This window comes from Aquarana catesbeiana, unplaced genomic scaffold, assembly GCF_042186555.1.
Source record: "Aquarana catesbeiana isolate 2022-GZ unplaced genomic scaffold, ASM4218655v1 unanchor238, whole genome shotgun sequence".
NCBI lineage: Eukaryota > Metazoa > Chordata > Amphibia > Anura > Ranidae > Aquarana > Aquarana catesbeiana.
This window is the reverse complement of record NW_027362666.1, coordinates 219,878-238,073: the sequence shown is the minus strand read 5'-3', so window position 1 is coordinate 238,073 and position 18,196 is coordinate 219,878. Positions and strand designations below refer to the sequence as shown.

At 44.0% G+C, this 18,196-nt stretch overlaps 1 protein-coding gene across 1 annotated transcript; it reads right to left on the bottom strand.

Moving 5' to 3' along the window:
• Nucleotides 1-83: 83 nt before the first annotated feature.
• Nucleotides 84-11,259, bottom strand: LOC141122081 (gastrula zinc finger protein XlCGF66.1-like). The gene is made up of 7 exons (XM_073611886.1): nt 11,151-11,259; nt 9,343-9,471; nt 9,008-9,142; nt 8,796-8,919; nt 8,582-8,679; nt 8,317-8,458; nt 84-3,254 (listed from the first exon to the last, which is right to left on the bottom strand). Exons 2-7 carry the CDS (start codon nt 9,436-9,438, stop codon nt 2,410-2,412), a joined length of 1,440 nt encoding a protein of 479 aa, XP_073467987.1. The 5' UTR covers nt 9,439-9,471; nt 11,151-11,259; the 3' UTR covers nt 84-2,409.
• Nucleotides 11,260-18,196: the final 6,937 nt, after the last annotated feature.

The window sequence follows — 18,196 nt, the reverse complement described above, 5'->3', positions numbered from 1 at the left end:
ATTATATTGGGTTATTATATAATTAATAAGTAAGTATTATTATATAATGATGATGATATAAGTACTCTTCCGCAGCAACCCAATTCTTCCAGAGAGATGCACTTTATTGACTTCCAACACAGCACAAAGTCCAAAGTCCACAGATGACAAAGAAATCCGACAGAGGAGATATAATTCAAAGTCCCATGTTCTTAGGTCTGAGTGTGCATACACAGACAAGCCTCACTTCCCCCATACAGACAAGCCTAACTTCCACACACAAGCCTCACTTACTAAACCTATAGACTGAATGCCGTGTTATATTCACTAAATATTGAATGGCTGAGCAATTTGATTGGCCGTTCCAATTTAGGACTTGAACAGCCGTGAACCACCCCAATTTGCACTCCCGCATATCAACATCAACAAGTCCCCTTTAGATATATTAATTAGATAAACAGAACACCCTTTTGAGCCCTTGGAATACCTACATTCCTGCATATCAACAAGCCCCCCTGATATATTAGCCCCACAGGAGGGAGCCTCCGCTAGGCCAACCCAAAACACTCCCTGATCCCATTGTTACCCCCTCAGGTCTAATTACCATCAATAAATATTTCTTCTATGGTCCTTTAAACAATGTACCCTTTGAAATGTTCAATTAGGTTAACAGCCCATACCTCACACCCCTGGGTAGACTTGCATGAGACTTGCACATCAAAGGATCTTCAACTGTTATCTTAAAATTGAGTTGGCTTGGGCAATTTCTGCTCAACCCATACTCCAATACAATATTATACATTGGCCAATATTATACATTATAAATTGGCCAACATATTACAACAAGTCCCTATGAGGACTCGCTCTCAAACCCCAAATGAAAGAGCAATGTGAAGAGGTAATCCTTTCCAGAAAGTAATAGTCCTTTCCAAAGAATGGTAAATGTATTTATACTGTACTTATCAGCTTGTCATCAAGTCCACAGGTCCAGGGTCCCAGGGGAAGGTCCTCCCTTGTCTTTGAAAACAGCAGTCTTGTAAAGTGTGTAGAACCATATATGGGTCAAAGACATGTAGTCCAGAGATGGGCCGCGCTGGCCTGACCGCTTTCACCCATCTCTGACGTCTTCATCAGAGGCTGGTTCCCAATGCCATCCATTGCACTTTTATCCTTCAGTGTCTACTTAACTCACAAGTGCATGAGTCCAATCTCAGATATTACAATCAAACCATGCCTGACAAATGAAAATTAAGGGCTCTACTAGCCAGAATTTACCTCAGTGATTTCCTATGACCATCAGCTCCATCTAGTGACCATAATGGGGTATTTTTCCTGAAATACCTCAATAAAAATAGCACAATACCACATTATGGCCACTAGATGGAGACAAGGAAATCAGTGTATGAAATAAAATACATCCAATATTCATCACAGCTGGGCGAATTCCGGTCATAACCGCTCAACTATTTTTTTTAAACAGACCTCGAAGTGTTTGTGAAAGATTACACCACAAAATGTACTCAGCCAATGAAAGTTAATGACTCCATTTTTATTTTTCTCCTGATATCAATGGCCAACACTTCATCCATGTCTTTGGTGATCTCCTTATGAACTGTTTCTTACATGATGAAGATCAGCCATGGAGTATATCTGAGGTGTATATCAGGGTGTGCTTCTTCCCCACATGAGAGCTGTGATGTCCAGCAACATTCATATAGAAGACATTTCCCACACTCAAGGCACTAATACACCTCGAGGGTTGTGTGGGATCCCTGATGTACAGGAAGACAGGACTTCAGTGAGGAACAATTCCCTCACTCAGGACAGGAAAGTGGCTTCTCCCCCGTGTGAGATCTCTGATGTGTTGGAAGATGGGACTTCTGTGTAAAACATTTCCCACACTCAGGACAGGAATACGGCTTCTCCCCCGTGTGAGATCTCTGATGTGTGTAAAGACAGGACTTCACTGAAAAACATTTCCCGCATTTAGGACAGGAATATGGCTTCTCCCCATGTGAGATCTCTGATGTTTGTAAAGACTGGACTTCACTGAAAAACATTTCCCACACTCAGGACAGGAATACGGCTTCTCCCCCATGTGAGATTTTTGATGTGTGCAAAGATCAGTCTTCCGTGAAAAACATTTCCCACACTCAGTAAAGAAATATGGCTTCTCCCCCGTTTGAGATCTCTGATGTGTGTGAAGATGGGACTTCACTAAAAAACATTTCCCGCACTCAGGACAGCAATGTGGCTTCTCTCCAGTGTGAGAGCATTTATGGACATTAAGACCAGATTTAAGAAGGAAACACTTCCCAGATCCCCGATGTACAGGAAGACAGGACTTTAGTAAGGAACAATTCCCTCACTCAGGACAGGAAAGTGGCTTCTCCCCCGTGTGAGATCTCTGACGTCTGTAAAGATAGGAATTCACTGAAAAACATTTCCTGAACTCAGGACAGGAATACGGCTTCTCCCTGTGTGAGTTCTCTGATGTTTGTAAAGATTGGACTTCTGTGAAAAACATTTCCCGCACTCAGAACAGGAATACGGCTTCTCCCCCGTGTGAGATCTCTCATGTGTGTAAAGAGTTGACTTCTTTAAAAAATATTTCCCGCACTCAGAACAGGAGTACGGCTTCTCTCCAGTGTGAGATCTCTGATGATTATAAAAATTGGACTTATCTGAAAAACATTTCCCACACTCAGGACAGGAGTACGGCTTTGCCCCTGTGTGAGATCTCTGATGTTTGACAAGAGTTGATTTTTGCACAAAACATTTCCCACACTCATAACAGAAATATGGCTTCTCCCCCGTGTGCAATCTGTGATGATTGTAAAGATTGGACTTCTCTGAACAACATTTCCCGCACTCAGAACAGGAAAGTGGCTTCTCCGCCATGTGAGTTCTCTGGTGTCTGTAAAGACTGGACCTCAATGAAAAACATTTCCCGCACTCAGGACAGGAATACGGCTTCTCTCCTGTGTGAGATATTCTATGCACATTAAGTTTGGATTTAGAAGGGAAACACTTCCCGCACTCAGTACAGGAAAAGCTCTTCTCTGTTGGAAGGACGGCACCGTCCCTCACAGTCTGAGGTTCCTCAGGATAAGAGGAATACGATGGTCCATCTACACTGTGTGGTGCCGGATGGGCATTTGAGGTAGTCGGGTTTTCTCCTGGACTATACTGTGTGATGTCCTCATCTTCTACTTTACAGTCTGGAGACAAAGTGAGACAATCCTCTGAGGTTTTCCTCATCTCCCGTCCATCTACTAAAATAGAAATAAAAAGATTATTACTAGACATGAGCAGATTGGTTCCCCTAAACCAGGACTCCGCCCACATCAGGCAGCTTTGTCTCTGAGGATCTTACAATTCCCCCCTCAAGGTAACTAGTAAATGGGTCCTCTGATCTCCTACTAGTTCATTTCCTTATTCATGGATCTTAGTCAGAGAGGGAGGAAACAACGAGAACTGTCTTTTATAGGAGTGACAGTGATGAGGGGATTATAGGACGAGTGTCCCCACCCCCTCTATCACTCATTGCCATCTTTCCAACACAAGAAGTTCTGCACTTCCTTATTTAGTCCATGATTTAGTCATGAATAACAGCGGGGCTGAGCCCCACCAGAGGTCAGAGAGTGAGGATGGGGGAGAACAACCAAGATGAAGACTGGACTGATCCTGAAGACCACCATCATTGGGTTATTGACTCCTCCCTCATTATCACTTTCTGTTTAAGGTTCCAAAGTTTGAGGATGTTATCACATTATTATCAACATGTAAAAGTCTGTGCTCCAATCAAATCATCAGATATAAAATGTCCAGCTGGTAGAAAACGGGTGTAACAAAAGAGAATACATATTATGTGTATATATAGCAGTGGGTAGAGGGGAGAGAGCAGAAGTCAGGACTATGTAATGTACAACATATTGTAACAGATAGGACTATATAGTATCAGAATGATGTAATGTACAACATAGAGTATATAGTGCAGGGGTCAGGAGTATGTAATGTACAATATAAATTATACAGTGTAAGGGTCAGGACTCATAATATTGGTATTCAGTAATCAGTGGAAGATTAAATGTTTACATGAGACAAGTTGCAGAGGTCCCACACCACTGCCTCCCATCTCCTGAGACTGCACTCAGTGACTTGGGTCTGAGACTATACAGACATATCCCTCCACCCGGCACAGCCAGCAGACAACAAAGTAAGTAATCCTGGGAGAATTGTTCTGTCAGAGATCTTGTCATACCCGGGTATTTGGCAGAAGACCCAAAACACACACCCCAGGTGCCTAGGTCTAGTAACATCTATGGTTAAAGATATATAAAAACACTCCGCGCCAAAGTGAAGTTCAAAAAGTAAATGGAAATATTAGGCTGCTCCCCTAAAAAGTGAAAGACCACTCCTAGATTACAAATACGTGCGCCTCCTGAAGACGTAATCATGAAACATACGTCGAGGCGGTACTTGGTCACGTTACACCCTACCACACTTCCGGGTCTCTGGTTGTCGGCTGTGGATGGTGGAACGCACGCCATTCCGAGAGGCAGACGCGGTTCGCGGTACAGGTCCAGCTCATCCAGCCTTTTCGTATGAGACAAGCCAGCAGCCCCAGTGCCGGGTAGGCACATTTTAATGTAAGGAGCCATTTGGCTTTGTTGTTTATAGTTTAATATAACAGTATTCAGCCACCATGTGGCTGTAACCAACTTAGTGGCTAAAAAGTATTTGTACAGGTCCGGAAAAGCTAGTCCTCCCTGGTCACAAGGACGCATCAGGTTGGTTAGTTTATACCTGGGGTTCTTCGATCCCCATAAAAAAGATGAAAACAGTTGGTTTAATTTTGTAAAAAAGAAGGACATAGGGAGCCACTGAGGGGAATGTCTAAATAAATACATCCATTTTGGTATAATTTAAATTTTTAAAAGATTAATACGTCCCAATAAGGACAATGGTAAAGACTTCCATGCCTTCAGTTTTAACCCAATATCTTCCAAAATTGGAGTCAAGTTCAGGGAGATAAATTCAGAGGCTTGATGGGAAATAACAACTCCTAAGTATTTAAAGTTCCCCACTCACTGCAATGGAATATAATTAGAAGCCGTACTACGGGCCTCCATATCTATTGGGAACAGCAAAGACTTGCTCCAATTTACCTTCAGCCCTGTAACTATTGAAAAACAGTCCAACATCTTCAAAGCCCCTTGGAGAGGGTCCAGCATCATTTAAAAATAATAGGAGGTCATCTACGTACAAGGCTACCCTCTCCTCCAACCAACCGATCCACAATCCCCTAATATTAGGGGAGGTGTGTAGAGCCTCCGCCACAGGCTCCATAGCAATAGCAAAGAGGGTCAGAGAGAGAGGGCAACCCTGCCAAGTTCCCTTAAACAATGAAAAACCAGTTGACAATCCTCCCCCCATCTTCACTGCAGCTGTTGGGTTTCTATATAGGACCTACAACCATTTTATAAAATCTATTGGAAAGCCCATTCTGCGGAGTACTTCCCACAGAAAGGGCCATCCCAAAGTATCAAAAGCCTTCTCTATATCAAGGGAGGCAATAACCCTAGAACCTATATTAAGATGTGAGGCATGAGTATATAATCTCCTGAAATTCACATCGGTAGTTCTACCAGACATAAATCCTGTCTGATCTGAATCAATAATATTAGACAGCAGAGGTTGAAGTCGCCTAGAATTAAGCTTTGTCAAAATCTTAAAATCTACATTCAAAAGTGTGATAGGCCTATATGAAGCACAAACCGATGGATCTTTTGGTTACTTATGAATTAGAACTATATGAGCAGGACTCATTGATTCCGGTAGGGCTCCTTCCCTCAAACATTCAGAGTAGGGCTGGGAGATTTTCTTTAAAAAAAAAAAATCTTCGATTCTCTTAAAAAAAAACTCGATTCACGATTCGAATCGAGTTTTTTTTTTTTTTGGAAACCGCGCCGGTCCTGAGGCGCTGCGGGCATGAGCTTTTAGGCGAGGCCGCGGCTTCGGCCTAGTCCGTGGCATCCGGCCTCGCGGACTAGGCCGAAGCCGCGGCCTCACCTAAAAACTCCTTGTCTGCAGCTCTTCAGGCCCGGCGCGATGTCCGCGCCGGTCCGGAGGCGCTGCGGGCATGAGTTTTTAGGCGAGGCCGCGGCTTCGGCCTAGTCCGCAACGTCCGGCCATAGCCGCGAACTAGGCCGAAGCCACGGCCTCGCCTAAAAACTCATGCCCGCAGCGCCTCGGGACCGGCGCGGTGAAAAAAAAAATCTAAAAAAATCGATTTGCTTAAATTTTGAATCGATTTGACCTCTCAACTCGATTCAAGATTTAAATCGATTTTTTTCCCAGCCCTAATTTAGAGTAGAGAGAGGCCAGTACAGGGGATAGCAGCTCTCCTTCAATAGGAAGGTCAGCTGGCCCTGGTGACTTCCCCAATGGAAAGGAACCGATGACCGAAAGGACCTCCTCCGGTGTTATTAAATGTACTAACATCTCCCTCTCATTATCCATTAACCAAGCCAGTGCAACTGAATCCAGCCAAGCTACCAGTTCTGTTGGCTGGAAATCAGGGCACAACTGAGATGTATACCGTGTCTGATAGAATTGGTGGAAAGTCTCCAGAATTTTGGGCTGTGTACAATAGCGGATATATACTGTCCCCTTGTATAGGCCTTAAATGCATACTATGTTATTGTTAAGTAGATGACCCTGCATTCATTTCCCAATACTCTGTTAAAAGATTCTGAGTTTTTTTAGTCACATCTGGAAGTGAAATCCAGTAAGTTCCCAATCTCCATTGTGCTGCATCACGAAAGTATATAATGTACAACAGAGAGTATATAGTGCAGGGGTCAGGAGTATGTAATGTACAACATAGAGTATATAGTGCAGGGGTCAGGAGTATGTAATGTACAACATAGAGTATATAGTGCAGGGGTCAGGAGTATATAATGTACAATATAAATTATAGAGTATAAGGGTCAGGACTCATAATATTGGTATTCAGTAATCAGTGGAAGATTAAATGTTTACATGAGACAAGTTGCAGAGATCCCACACCGCTGCCTCCCATCTCCTGAGACTGCACTCAGTGACTTGGGTCTGAGACTGTGAAGGAAAGTGATGTACAGTAGATAATAATAATAATCTGAAAATGTCTATTTTCTCCTATGTGTATACATATTTTTCTCCTTATTCATTATATAAGTATACAGGTTTGCTCTGTTCCTATATTTTCTCAAGATGGCGGGTACCCCCTACATCCCACACATCAGAAGAACGCAGAACTGAAGATAAAACCAAGGACAGCCAGACCTCGACATGAAGATTCTCCATCTTCTGAATAAATCAGAGTATAAAAAGTAACGGTGCTGAGCGTGTCTCAGAGTGTTTACTTTTATATGCATGCATAGCCACACTTTCCAATTAGAGACAGCAGCAGATAACCTTTGAGCTCGATTGAAGCTCTTAAAGTGGAGTTCCACCCAAAAGTGGAACTTCCACTTATCAGATTCCTCCCCCCCTCCGGTGACACAGTTGGCACCTTTCAGGGGGGAGGGGGGTACAGATACCTGTATATTACAGGTATCTGTACCCACTTCCGGCATAGATAGCCGCAGAATCTGCGGTTATTTACGCCACTTCCTGCTCCCACACGGGTCCCAGAGACAGCAGGGACCATCCGTATTGCGCTGCGCGACTCGCGCATGCGCAGTAGGGAACCGGGAAGTGAAGCTGCACGGCTTCACTTCCTGATTCCCTTACCGAAGATGGAGGCGGCAGCACCCGAGGATGGAGAGACGGTTCGGCCTCGGGTGCCGACATCGCGGGCGCCCTGGACAGGTAAGTGTCCATGTTTTGAAAGTCAGCAGCAGCAGTATTTGTAGCTGATGACTTTTTTTTTTTTAAATTTCGGCGGAGCTCCACTTTAATTTTATCCTTAACAAGACTATACAGACATATCCCTCCACCCGGCACAGCCAGCAAATAACAGAGCAAGTAACCCTGGGAGAATTGTTCTGTCAGAGATCATGTTATACCTGGGCATGAGGTAGAAGACCCAAAGCACATCTATGGTGAAAATCAACATTTTGCTGCCAGCTGAACCCCAGAATCTCCATAAATCCAGTCTAGATACATAAATTGTGTCTGCAGCACAGAGAAGGAAGATTATCCGAGAGAAATACAGGAATACAGGACGGGGAACACAGCTCAGGAAAGTGACCAGGTGATTACAGGCTGATATCACCCAGTCCCCGCCCTACTCTGGACCAATCAGTGAGCAGTATGGGTGGAGGAATGTATTTAGTGTTAATGACCCACCTGTGCTGATCTCTGTAGGAGTGTCCTCCTCTATAAATGTCCCCGTTATTCCATCCTCCTCCATAGACTGCTGATCATCCCTCACATACCTCTCTTCTTCTTCTGATTTAACCTCAAATTCTATATCGATTGGATCTCCACTCTAAATCAAGAAAATGAGAGAGAATATCAACTGTAAGATATAAGTTTTATTATTGTAACATCACATATAAAATCCACACATTATCTCTAGGAGTCCATGTTCTAGATGCTCCATCCCACCAACCTTGTAACAGTGAGGGATGGTGTGATCTTCCTGTGTGGAATCCCGGGAATACAGAGGACGGGGACATCTCTCTGGTGGGTTCCCATTACTGGATCCATCTGTAGGAAACACACACACTGACTGAATACATTGTTTCTATGTGTTTATCAGATGATGGGGGATCTAGGTGGACCCTCCGTACTGCTCTCTCCTTTACAATAAAGTCTCCTCTTACCCGGTGATGTGAGGGGCGGCTGATTGTCCATTATGACGTCCTTGTAGAGATCCTTGTGTCCTTCTAAATACTCCCACTCCTCCATGGAGAAATAGACAGTGACATCCTGACACCTTATAGGAACCTGACACACACAATGATACAGTCACCATCCAGACACATCCCTTGTCTGTTACTGGATAATGTCCCAGAATTCCCAGAATCCTCCTCACCTCTCCTGTCAGCAGCTCCATCATCTTCTTGGTGACTTCTAGAATCTTCTGCATGTTGTGTCTCTCAGGTTTCAGGGAGTCACATGGAGGCACTGTGATGGTCATATGATCACCTGACTTCACAAGAGGAAATCTCTGTATTGAGGAACCAATAGGAATATCATGTTAGAATCCCAGAATCCTCCTCACCTCTCCGGTCAGGTCTGTGTTTTATTAATAGAGATAAGAGTGATGTCATGTGACCTCCCAGAATCCTCCTCACCTCTCCGGTCAGGTCTGTGTTTTATTAATAGAGATAAGAGTGATGTCATGTGACCTCCCAGAATCCTCCTCACCTCTCCGGTCAGCAGGTAGATGATCTCCAGGGTGAAGTTTAGTATCTTCTCAATCATGTGACTCCGGTCCTCCTCCATCCTCATTGGTCCCATCATTTGATCTATACAGGTCTCCTTGTAGACGGATAACTTTGGGAAATGAAAGTAAGAATTATTTGGATGGTGTTGGTCACACAATAATAGGATGTGGATGTGAGGGGGGTAATAGGAGGGTTTCTATACATATAAGAACTTCTCCCCCCCCATGGGAACAGATTTAGTTTGGACTGTTTAGCGTCTGATTTTTTTTTTTTGGCTCCTGGGACCCTCCTGTCCTGCCGGATCAGAAATTCTCTTTTCTCTGTTGGGTTTGTTTAGTTTCTGAACTGGATTTGATTGGTTTTAGATCTGCAGACAAGGAATGATAAATACGATCCTTCCTTTGACTTGTTTGCTCTGAGGCAGTGATGTGAGGACAATGTCGGGTCATCATGATGTCCAGGAAGGGGAACTTGCTGACTTTTGGTCGGAGTTGCCGGCTAATCAGGATAATTGCCAGAACTCCGGCTGCAAGGCTCCAATCTCCGGCAGCCTGCTGACTGATCGGAGTGATGTCACTGTCACTCTCTGCAGTAAGAGAAGGGATCGGATTGGATAGCAGGAGGATGCTGCTGGTGGAGTACAGAATTGCGGGGGAGGAGTCTGTTCTGTCCTTTTCAATAGCAACTCAGTGTGGGTAGGAGGAGGACAACAGGGGGAGGGGTTTGTTCTCTTAGTCTTGGTCTATTGTGTGGAACATTCTTTTCTGGAACATTTTTCTTGACCAGTGATATGGTGAGGTGAAGGTGTCCTTCATTTGTTGGCAGGAGTTCTTTAAGAAGGTCAGAAAAGTAGGGTGGGTGGGAAAACCATCAGAGACCAAGAGCCCCTATGAGCCCTGAAGCCCCCTCTTATCTCAGAGCCTTGCAGCCTGACTACCCCCATCAGAGCCCCCACAGCCCTTCAGCCCCACTAACCTCTCAGAGTTGTTCAGTCCTATTACTTCCTAGGAGGCCCCCAAAGTCCTTCATCTACACTTCCTCCTCAGGGGTCCCAGAGACCTTCAGATGAAGTCAACTCTCAGAGGCTCCCAGAGTCCTTTAATCCCACTACCTCCTCAGAGACCCCTCAGCTCATCTAGTTTACACAGAACTAGTGGCAGAACTATTACGGTCGCAAAGGTCACACCTGCGACCCTGGCATTCTGCCAACGCGGGGAGGAGGGGGCACCAAGACAGCAGGAAAGGGTCTTTCTGCCGGAGTAAAGGGTCCCAGGATCAGGGGAGGCTCCCCTGGTGATCGCCAATTAGGATTGCTGAGAACAGAGTGTGCAGCACATTCAGCCTTTGCAGAGCCCCCTTGCTGTGTCTGATCTGCTCCCAACACGGGCACAGCGCCCCCCAACATCAGCCAACTCCTCTCCCCGCTCCTCCTCCACCAGACACAAGCTCCAAGTTCTCCATACTGGGTGGACTCCCCCCCTCACCTATGTCCCCCTTCCAGGACTGCCCATATTATTGCCCCTTCATCTGTCCCACCCATTCCTATCCATCCTCCTCATCTCATCTCTCTGCCACCCCTGCCCATAACCCCTCTGACTGGCACCCCAGTACAGACCCCTCCCCCCATTCATACACCTCATCTCAGCCTTTGTCATCACTTGGGAATCTCAGTGTCTGCAATGTGCCATGTTTGGGGTCACCGAGAACAAAGAGCCTCACTGGGGGCTGCTGGAAGTGATCGGTGGAGGTGATCCCGGTGTGTGTAAATAGAAAATAAGATCTTATTACCTCCTCTGCTGTTACTTCCAGTGATGTCTTCTCTTTCCTGCCACATGGAATGTCTTGTCTTTATTCCAGATTACTTCCTGTCTGTAACTGACATTACTTCCTATCTATAGTCCAGATTACTTCCTGTCTGTAACTGACATCACTTCCTGTCTGCATTCCATAGAAACTTCCTGTCTAAATATGAGTGAGATCACCACCTTGTGGAGTTCAGAGGAACTGCAGCCCCAAGAAATGTCTAATAGTAACCACTCCTGTAAAATATCTTACAGAGCTACCACAGAAGTTCAAATATAACACAAAAAAGTAAGAAAAAATAGATACATTTCTGTTGTAACCAAATGTTTAACAAAAATATTTTTATTACATATAGAAAAGTCTTAAAGACACAGAACACAAGGTCAGAACAAATGTATAGTTAATAAAACAGATACCCCCCAAAACTGATCCTTTTGTTGAAGAAAATGCTAAAATATATACAAAAGCATATATATATATATATGCTGGAGCTGCTGGTTTAAGCGGGCTGTTACCTTCACTCTCGATACCTCTGTTTCACCAGCACCGGGTCTAGGGTCCCGTTGAGTTTACCTCTGGATGATATAAGCACCAAACACTTGAGTATGTTTTCCAATGCTTTAATAAACAAGTAATAAAGGAAGTAGCAGGAAAGAGGCAGAAGGAAAGTTGCAGGGAAGCTCAAATACCTTTCCTTAGTATTCCTTAGAACATTCTTTGGAATTGAACACTTGTAGCTGAATGCGCTCCCCTTGTGGGATTCAATCTTTGCCCGCCTGGATAGGCCTCTCTCACTAACCTAGCAGCCAGCAGGTAGCACGAACAAAAGTCTCTGCTACAGACTTGTTTGGGATGAACCCGTACGATCCTCTGCCACAGGATGTATTGACTTGCAATGAATGTCAGACACAGTACTTGAACCTTTAAGCCAACCCGGCAGTACTATGCAGTAAGATTACTTCAGGATACGTCCTCCAAACCCGCCAGTACTATGCAGTAAGATTACTTCAGGATACGACCTACAACCGAGTCACCAGGCCCCTCTCCAGACCAGCACTCTGCATGATCCTTCCATGACGGGTCCTCCCCTGGGATCTTCTCAGTTGTTCAGCTTCTTCACTCAGGATAGACAGCTCAGGACCGTTCCTCTGCTGCTGTGGTAGGCCCCAGACAAGCTTCTGGGCCCACCCACACGCTGCAGTGACGTGGGCCCCTGGAAAAGAGGACCACGAGGTGGTACTCTTAATGCATACCTGTCGGCCAGGAGGGCCAGCAGGTGGCTGAAAACGAACCCTAAAACATGGCGTCTGTCCCATAAATACCCTCTCCCAGGATGCAACTCGGAGGACCACCTCCACCGAGCTTGTCTCCGGGACAGAGGAGCATTCATACGCTTCAACACGTTGCCTTTCCAACACTAGCCCATGGTGACAACGACACCCACCGGCACAGTGTGGAACCACACGCAACTCAGCCAAGCTAGAACAGAGGCAAATCTAACTTCACCTAACAAGTAACCCACAAGATTTACCTATCAGCGGTAGATTAAAAATCTACCAGCGTTACATATATATAGATATATATCTAGATATATATAGATATATATCTAGATCTATATCGATATAGATATAGATATATATAGATCTAGATCTAGAAGATCTGGAATCACAATGTCTTTATGGATGAAGTGGATGACCCAGTTTATATATTATTTATTGTTTTACAGCTTTTTTCACCCCGGGATTAATTATTTTATTTATATAAACATTGAAGGAAGTGTTCTTACTTTTGAGAGATATCCACCACCATTCCTATGTGAACATTACATAATTGCAATTTATGTTTAATATTATGAGTAGATATATATATATATATATATATATATATATATATATATATATATATATATATATATCTACCCATAATATTAAACATAAATTGCAATTATGTAATGTTCACCTAGGAATGGTGGTGGAGATCTCTACAAGTAAGAACACTTCCTTCAATGTTTATATAAATAAAATAAATAAACCTGGGGTGAAAAACAATAAATAATATATAAACTGGGTCATCCACTTCATCCATAAAGACATTGTGATTCCAGATCTTCTAGATCACATAGAAGGAGGACTCATCGAGGATTTCATACATTTGTTTGGAAGGATAGAAGAATCCTCAGAAGGGATCATGTAGGATGACAGGAAAGTCTCCTGACTGGTGAGATCATCCAAACATAATCATTACATCCATGAACTGGAGCTCGTTGGGGTGATAAAGCCAATCCGTAAACACTGTGTAGACGTTATCCAAGAACTCAGCACACTCCAGGTGTGGGGAAAGTCTCAAGGAGGACTTAGCCTGTCATTTATCATAGGTAGAAATGTCCACACATGCATTTCCATAGGGACCACCGAGACTATATATATAACGTGTACAGTGTCCCCAGGTCTCCAGCTGGATTTAGACTGTAATTAACTGCTTCCTGTCAGGCCTATAGCAGAATGACGGCCAAGTGGGAGCTCTCCCATCCTGGGTGAACATCATATGAAGTCCTCCAAGTCTAGTGGTCACACTGCAGCTCCACCAGAAGACAAATCATTGTACCGGGCTGGTCCCACTACTGTGTGATCTCTGTCACCAATCACAGTGATCACATGACAGTTCTACACAACAAATGACTATCATTCATAGTCATTCATTGTGTACTATTGTGATGATCTCTGTGATTACTCAGTGATCACATGGTACAGACAGAGCCTATCACATGTGTACTATGTGAAAGCTGTGACCAATCACTGCTATCACTGTAATACACCCTGTGTTATTCATAAAAATGATTGCTTATAAAAGTGATCATCAATAAATAAATAAAAAATAAAATCCTGTTCACCTCCCCAGAGTAGTAAAGAGTTAATATGTAAAAAAAAAGATACAATTTGAAAATAAGTTATTATTATTATTATTCTTTTTACATACTGCCACCAGTCAGCATCCCTAGTCACCACCACACCAGTCATATGATGGTGCTGTACTGCTCTGGTGATGTAAAAACAAAAAATGTATTCTTAATTTTCCATAAAATTGTGTGTAGCAAGGTCCCAGGCCTCCTTTGGTCTAATGAGACCAGTGCCACCTGCCAGTGCCCACCAGTGCCAGCTATCAGTACCCATCAGTGCCACCTATCAGTGCCCTTCAGTGCCACCCATCAGTGCCCATCATTGCCACTCATCAGTGCCAATCAGTGCCAACTATCAGTGTCCATCAGTGCTGCCTTATCAGTGCCTATTAGTTGAGCCTATCAGTGCCCATCAGTGCAGCTTCATCAGTTTTTTTTTCCAAATTTTCGGACTGTGATTAAATACCAACAAAAAAAAGCTCTATTTGTGTGGAAAAATGATAAAATGTCATTTGGGTACAGTGTTGCATGACCGCACAATTGTCATTGAAAGAGTGATATCGCTGAAAGCTGAAAATTGGCCTGGGCAGGAAGGGGGTGCTCAGTAAGCAAGTGGTTAAAGCCATAAAAATGCTGCTACCAATTTCTTATAGGCTAGTAGATAACCCCCCTTGGGAGACCTCTTATCTCAGGGAGGGGGTCCCCCACTGATAAAGTCAATGAGTATATTGTTAAATTGCTACAACCTTTTGTGGTGGCTTTGCCCTCCTATGTGAGGGACTCGTTGCACTTCCTGAATGTTTCACATTATCTGTCAGTACCTGATGATGTCATATTGGTTACATTAGATGTAGAGGAATTATATTCCTCCATCCCCCATAAGAAGGATTTATAGGTTATAGATAAGCTCTCAACTACAGACCTAGAACCCTGTCTGCACATACAAGTTTTGTAGTTGGTTTACTTAAGTTTTTGTTGGAAAATAATAAATTCATGTTTGGTGACAAATGTTATTGCCAAGCACAAGGTACTGCAATTGGTAAAAATTGTGCTCTGGTCCACGATCACATTTATGTTGAAGAATGGGAGAACCCAGTGTTTGGGGATGAGGCCTTGTCAGGGTACCTGACCAACATCATGGGTTGGTTTGAAATTCTCGTATACCTACAATTCTAGGACCATTACACTTTTGGATTTGACTATCCAGAATATGGAGAATGGTATTTCTGTATTTGTGTTAATATTGGGTGGTTTTGGCATGTCTTTATATTTAATGTAAGGTACGTTCTTTGGGTGCTAGTGTCTGGTATTTGTTGGCTCCCATGTTCCAGTTTGTTTGTCACTTTGGGTCCCCCCCATGTTTGGTCTGCCTTATGGACTGGTAACTCTCCCTTTTAGCCACTTGGGGTAGTGTGTGAGGTGGTGTCATACTCTGCCCATCGTGACATCACCTACGCATGATGCGTCATGATGATTTTGTATATCATCATTTTTTTTGTGTTGTGGGGCTTCCAACTCATGAACATAATGACGTAGCACTACTGATGTGCCTTTGGCTGGCTTTTCCCAGTGGGAGGGACTGAATTAAACAATGGAATACCCCGTTATTCAGGGAAAAGGGGCAGGAATACTGTTTGGTATTCTCCCTCTCTCTGGGTGTCATCTTTACTACCTGGCCTGGTATTTATGGGTGGTGTACACTACTGTGAGCTGGGCAGTCTCTGAGGAAATTGGGACATCAACAAAACCACATGTCACATGTCATTTCCCCTATCTGATCCTATGGTGGAGCTCTCTATATCTCTCCATGATTAATAGACTTTTGTTCTTATGTGAAGGAATGTGATGTAGATAATAATAATAGTAATCTGAAAATGTCTATTTTCTTATGTGCATACATATTTTTCTCCTTACTCATTATATAAGTATACAGATTTGCTCTGTTCCTATATTTTCTCAAAATGGCGTGTACCCCCTACCTCCCACACACAGAAGAACGCGGAACTGGAGATAAGAACAAAGAGAGCCAAACCTCGTTATGAAAATTATCCATCTTCTTTTCTATCTTGACCAATGAGATGTACCTATTAGACTGACATAGCAATGACGTATTTGTGTGTATAAAACATTAACACCGCCTTGAATAAATTAGAAGTGTAACAGTAACGAAACTGAGCGTGTCTCAGAGTGTTTACTTTTATATGCATGCATATCAACACTTTTCAAATTAGAGACAGCAGCAGATAACCTTGAGCTCGATTGGAGCTCTTAATCATTGCCATAACAGATGGTGCCGAAACCCGGGATCTCAGGCTACGGTCGAAGTTATACCGCGACAAGCATTCGGGCGTTAACTGATTAATGAGAGTGGGGTTTGCGCAGCCCTAACAGTACCGGTGAGTTGATTGATATTCTTACCACTGTACGACTCTCTTATCTTTCGGTTGACGGCTGGATTCTGTCGGTATGCTGAGACTGTTTTAGAGGCAGGTATTTCCTCGCCTGAGGTTGTTTTAACGAACCTGCCGATGGGTTTCTGCTGACTGTATTTGTTCACTGTCTGCCATTCTTTGGGCTACGAAACTCAGCAGTCTAAAAGTGCTACATGAGTGAATGTGTGGTCTCATCTCCAGACGAGCTGTCGGCCTCTGGGATGAGATAGTTTCCTTGTAGCAGTCGTTTATAGACAGGTGTACTCTAGGTTCAAGGAACCTTTGAGGGTTATCTCAGCTGCTGGCTTTGCAGTCTGAAAGCGTTACAGAGGACTCACCCCAAGAAGAGTTGTCGGCCTCTTGGTGTAGAGCTGTAGAAAAACGTCTATAAACGGGTTTATTTTTGCAGGGTGGTCTGCCCTTGCGTTTATCTTAGCCTGCTGAGGCTTTACGGTTCAGAGAGTGGCAGGTGTAATGTCCTGTCGTGATTGTATTTGTGGTTTATTGTTTGATATACATGAGAGGGGGTGGGGACTGGTGAAAGTCAGAGAAGGAGGCTACCCGAAGGATTTGTTGGGTCGCGGGCCGTAGCTCCTCACTACCCCTGATGTGTTTGTTCTTGTTCTGAGATTAACTGTACATTAGTCTTATGTGCCCACACCGAAGGAATTTGCTGATAAGAACGCTGAGAAAAATATTAACTCCTTGGTTGTATGTATTCCCCTCTCAAGCCGTTAGCCGAGAAACAGAAAGTGATATTGTAATGAAAGTGATATTGTAAAGAAGGAGAGAAGAAGATGTTGAAATAGTTAACAAAGTTGAAAGAAGTGACGAAAGTTATGTTGCAGAAGAAACAGGGAGAAAAATCCTGTGTGATAAAGAAAATTGGATAAAGGAAGTTAAGAAAGATGGCGATTGTATTATGTATGTTTATCACAGAGCTGATGATATGTTGGAACTTTAAACAAAGGAGGGGAGGGACAGCACTGCCCTCCGTCTAACAACCACTCCTTTCTCACCACCCAAGCACAACCCACTGTGACAACTCAGCCCGGCGGCCATCTTAGTGCACCCATGCCTTCACTTTCTACCCAGTCCAGTGCACTTCCTGCCGGCGGCCATCTTGGTACACCCAGTAAGCTTAAACAGCCTGTACCCAGCCCTCCCTGTTTTAGACCAAGATGGTTCATACCACACACCTGTCTTCCCCAATACGGGAGCATCACATTCCCAGGCTGGATATGTTAATGATGAAGAAGCATCTGAGTGGGAAGCCCGACAGCAGGCAGCAAGGCCACCCACTGATTTAACCCCCAATCCGGCTCCAGACTCTCAGTTCCGAGAGGATCTCAAACACATGCTGGCAACCGTAAAGAACAGTGCCTCTTGTCAGCCCCCGCCCCAACAACAGTCTCGGTTACCAGAAGGGGCACCAGTGATGTATGTCGCTTTTACTCTATCACAAGCAGCGGCCTTAGTGACAAGTCTGCCTGACCCAGAGAAGCAGCCAATTCCCTTCTACCACAGGATAGTGCAAATACAAGAAACTTACTCAGCTGCCTGGAGAGACTTGATCAGCCTATGCCAAATCAAAGCAGGATATGTCTTTTGGCCAGTCATGCAGATGGCCTTCAATGATGCCTGCCTGACAAGTGCCACTTCTTACACCTCAGGCGTGGAGTTCTGTGCACAACTCCATGACT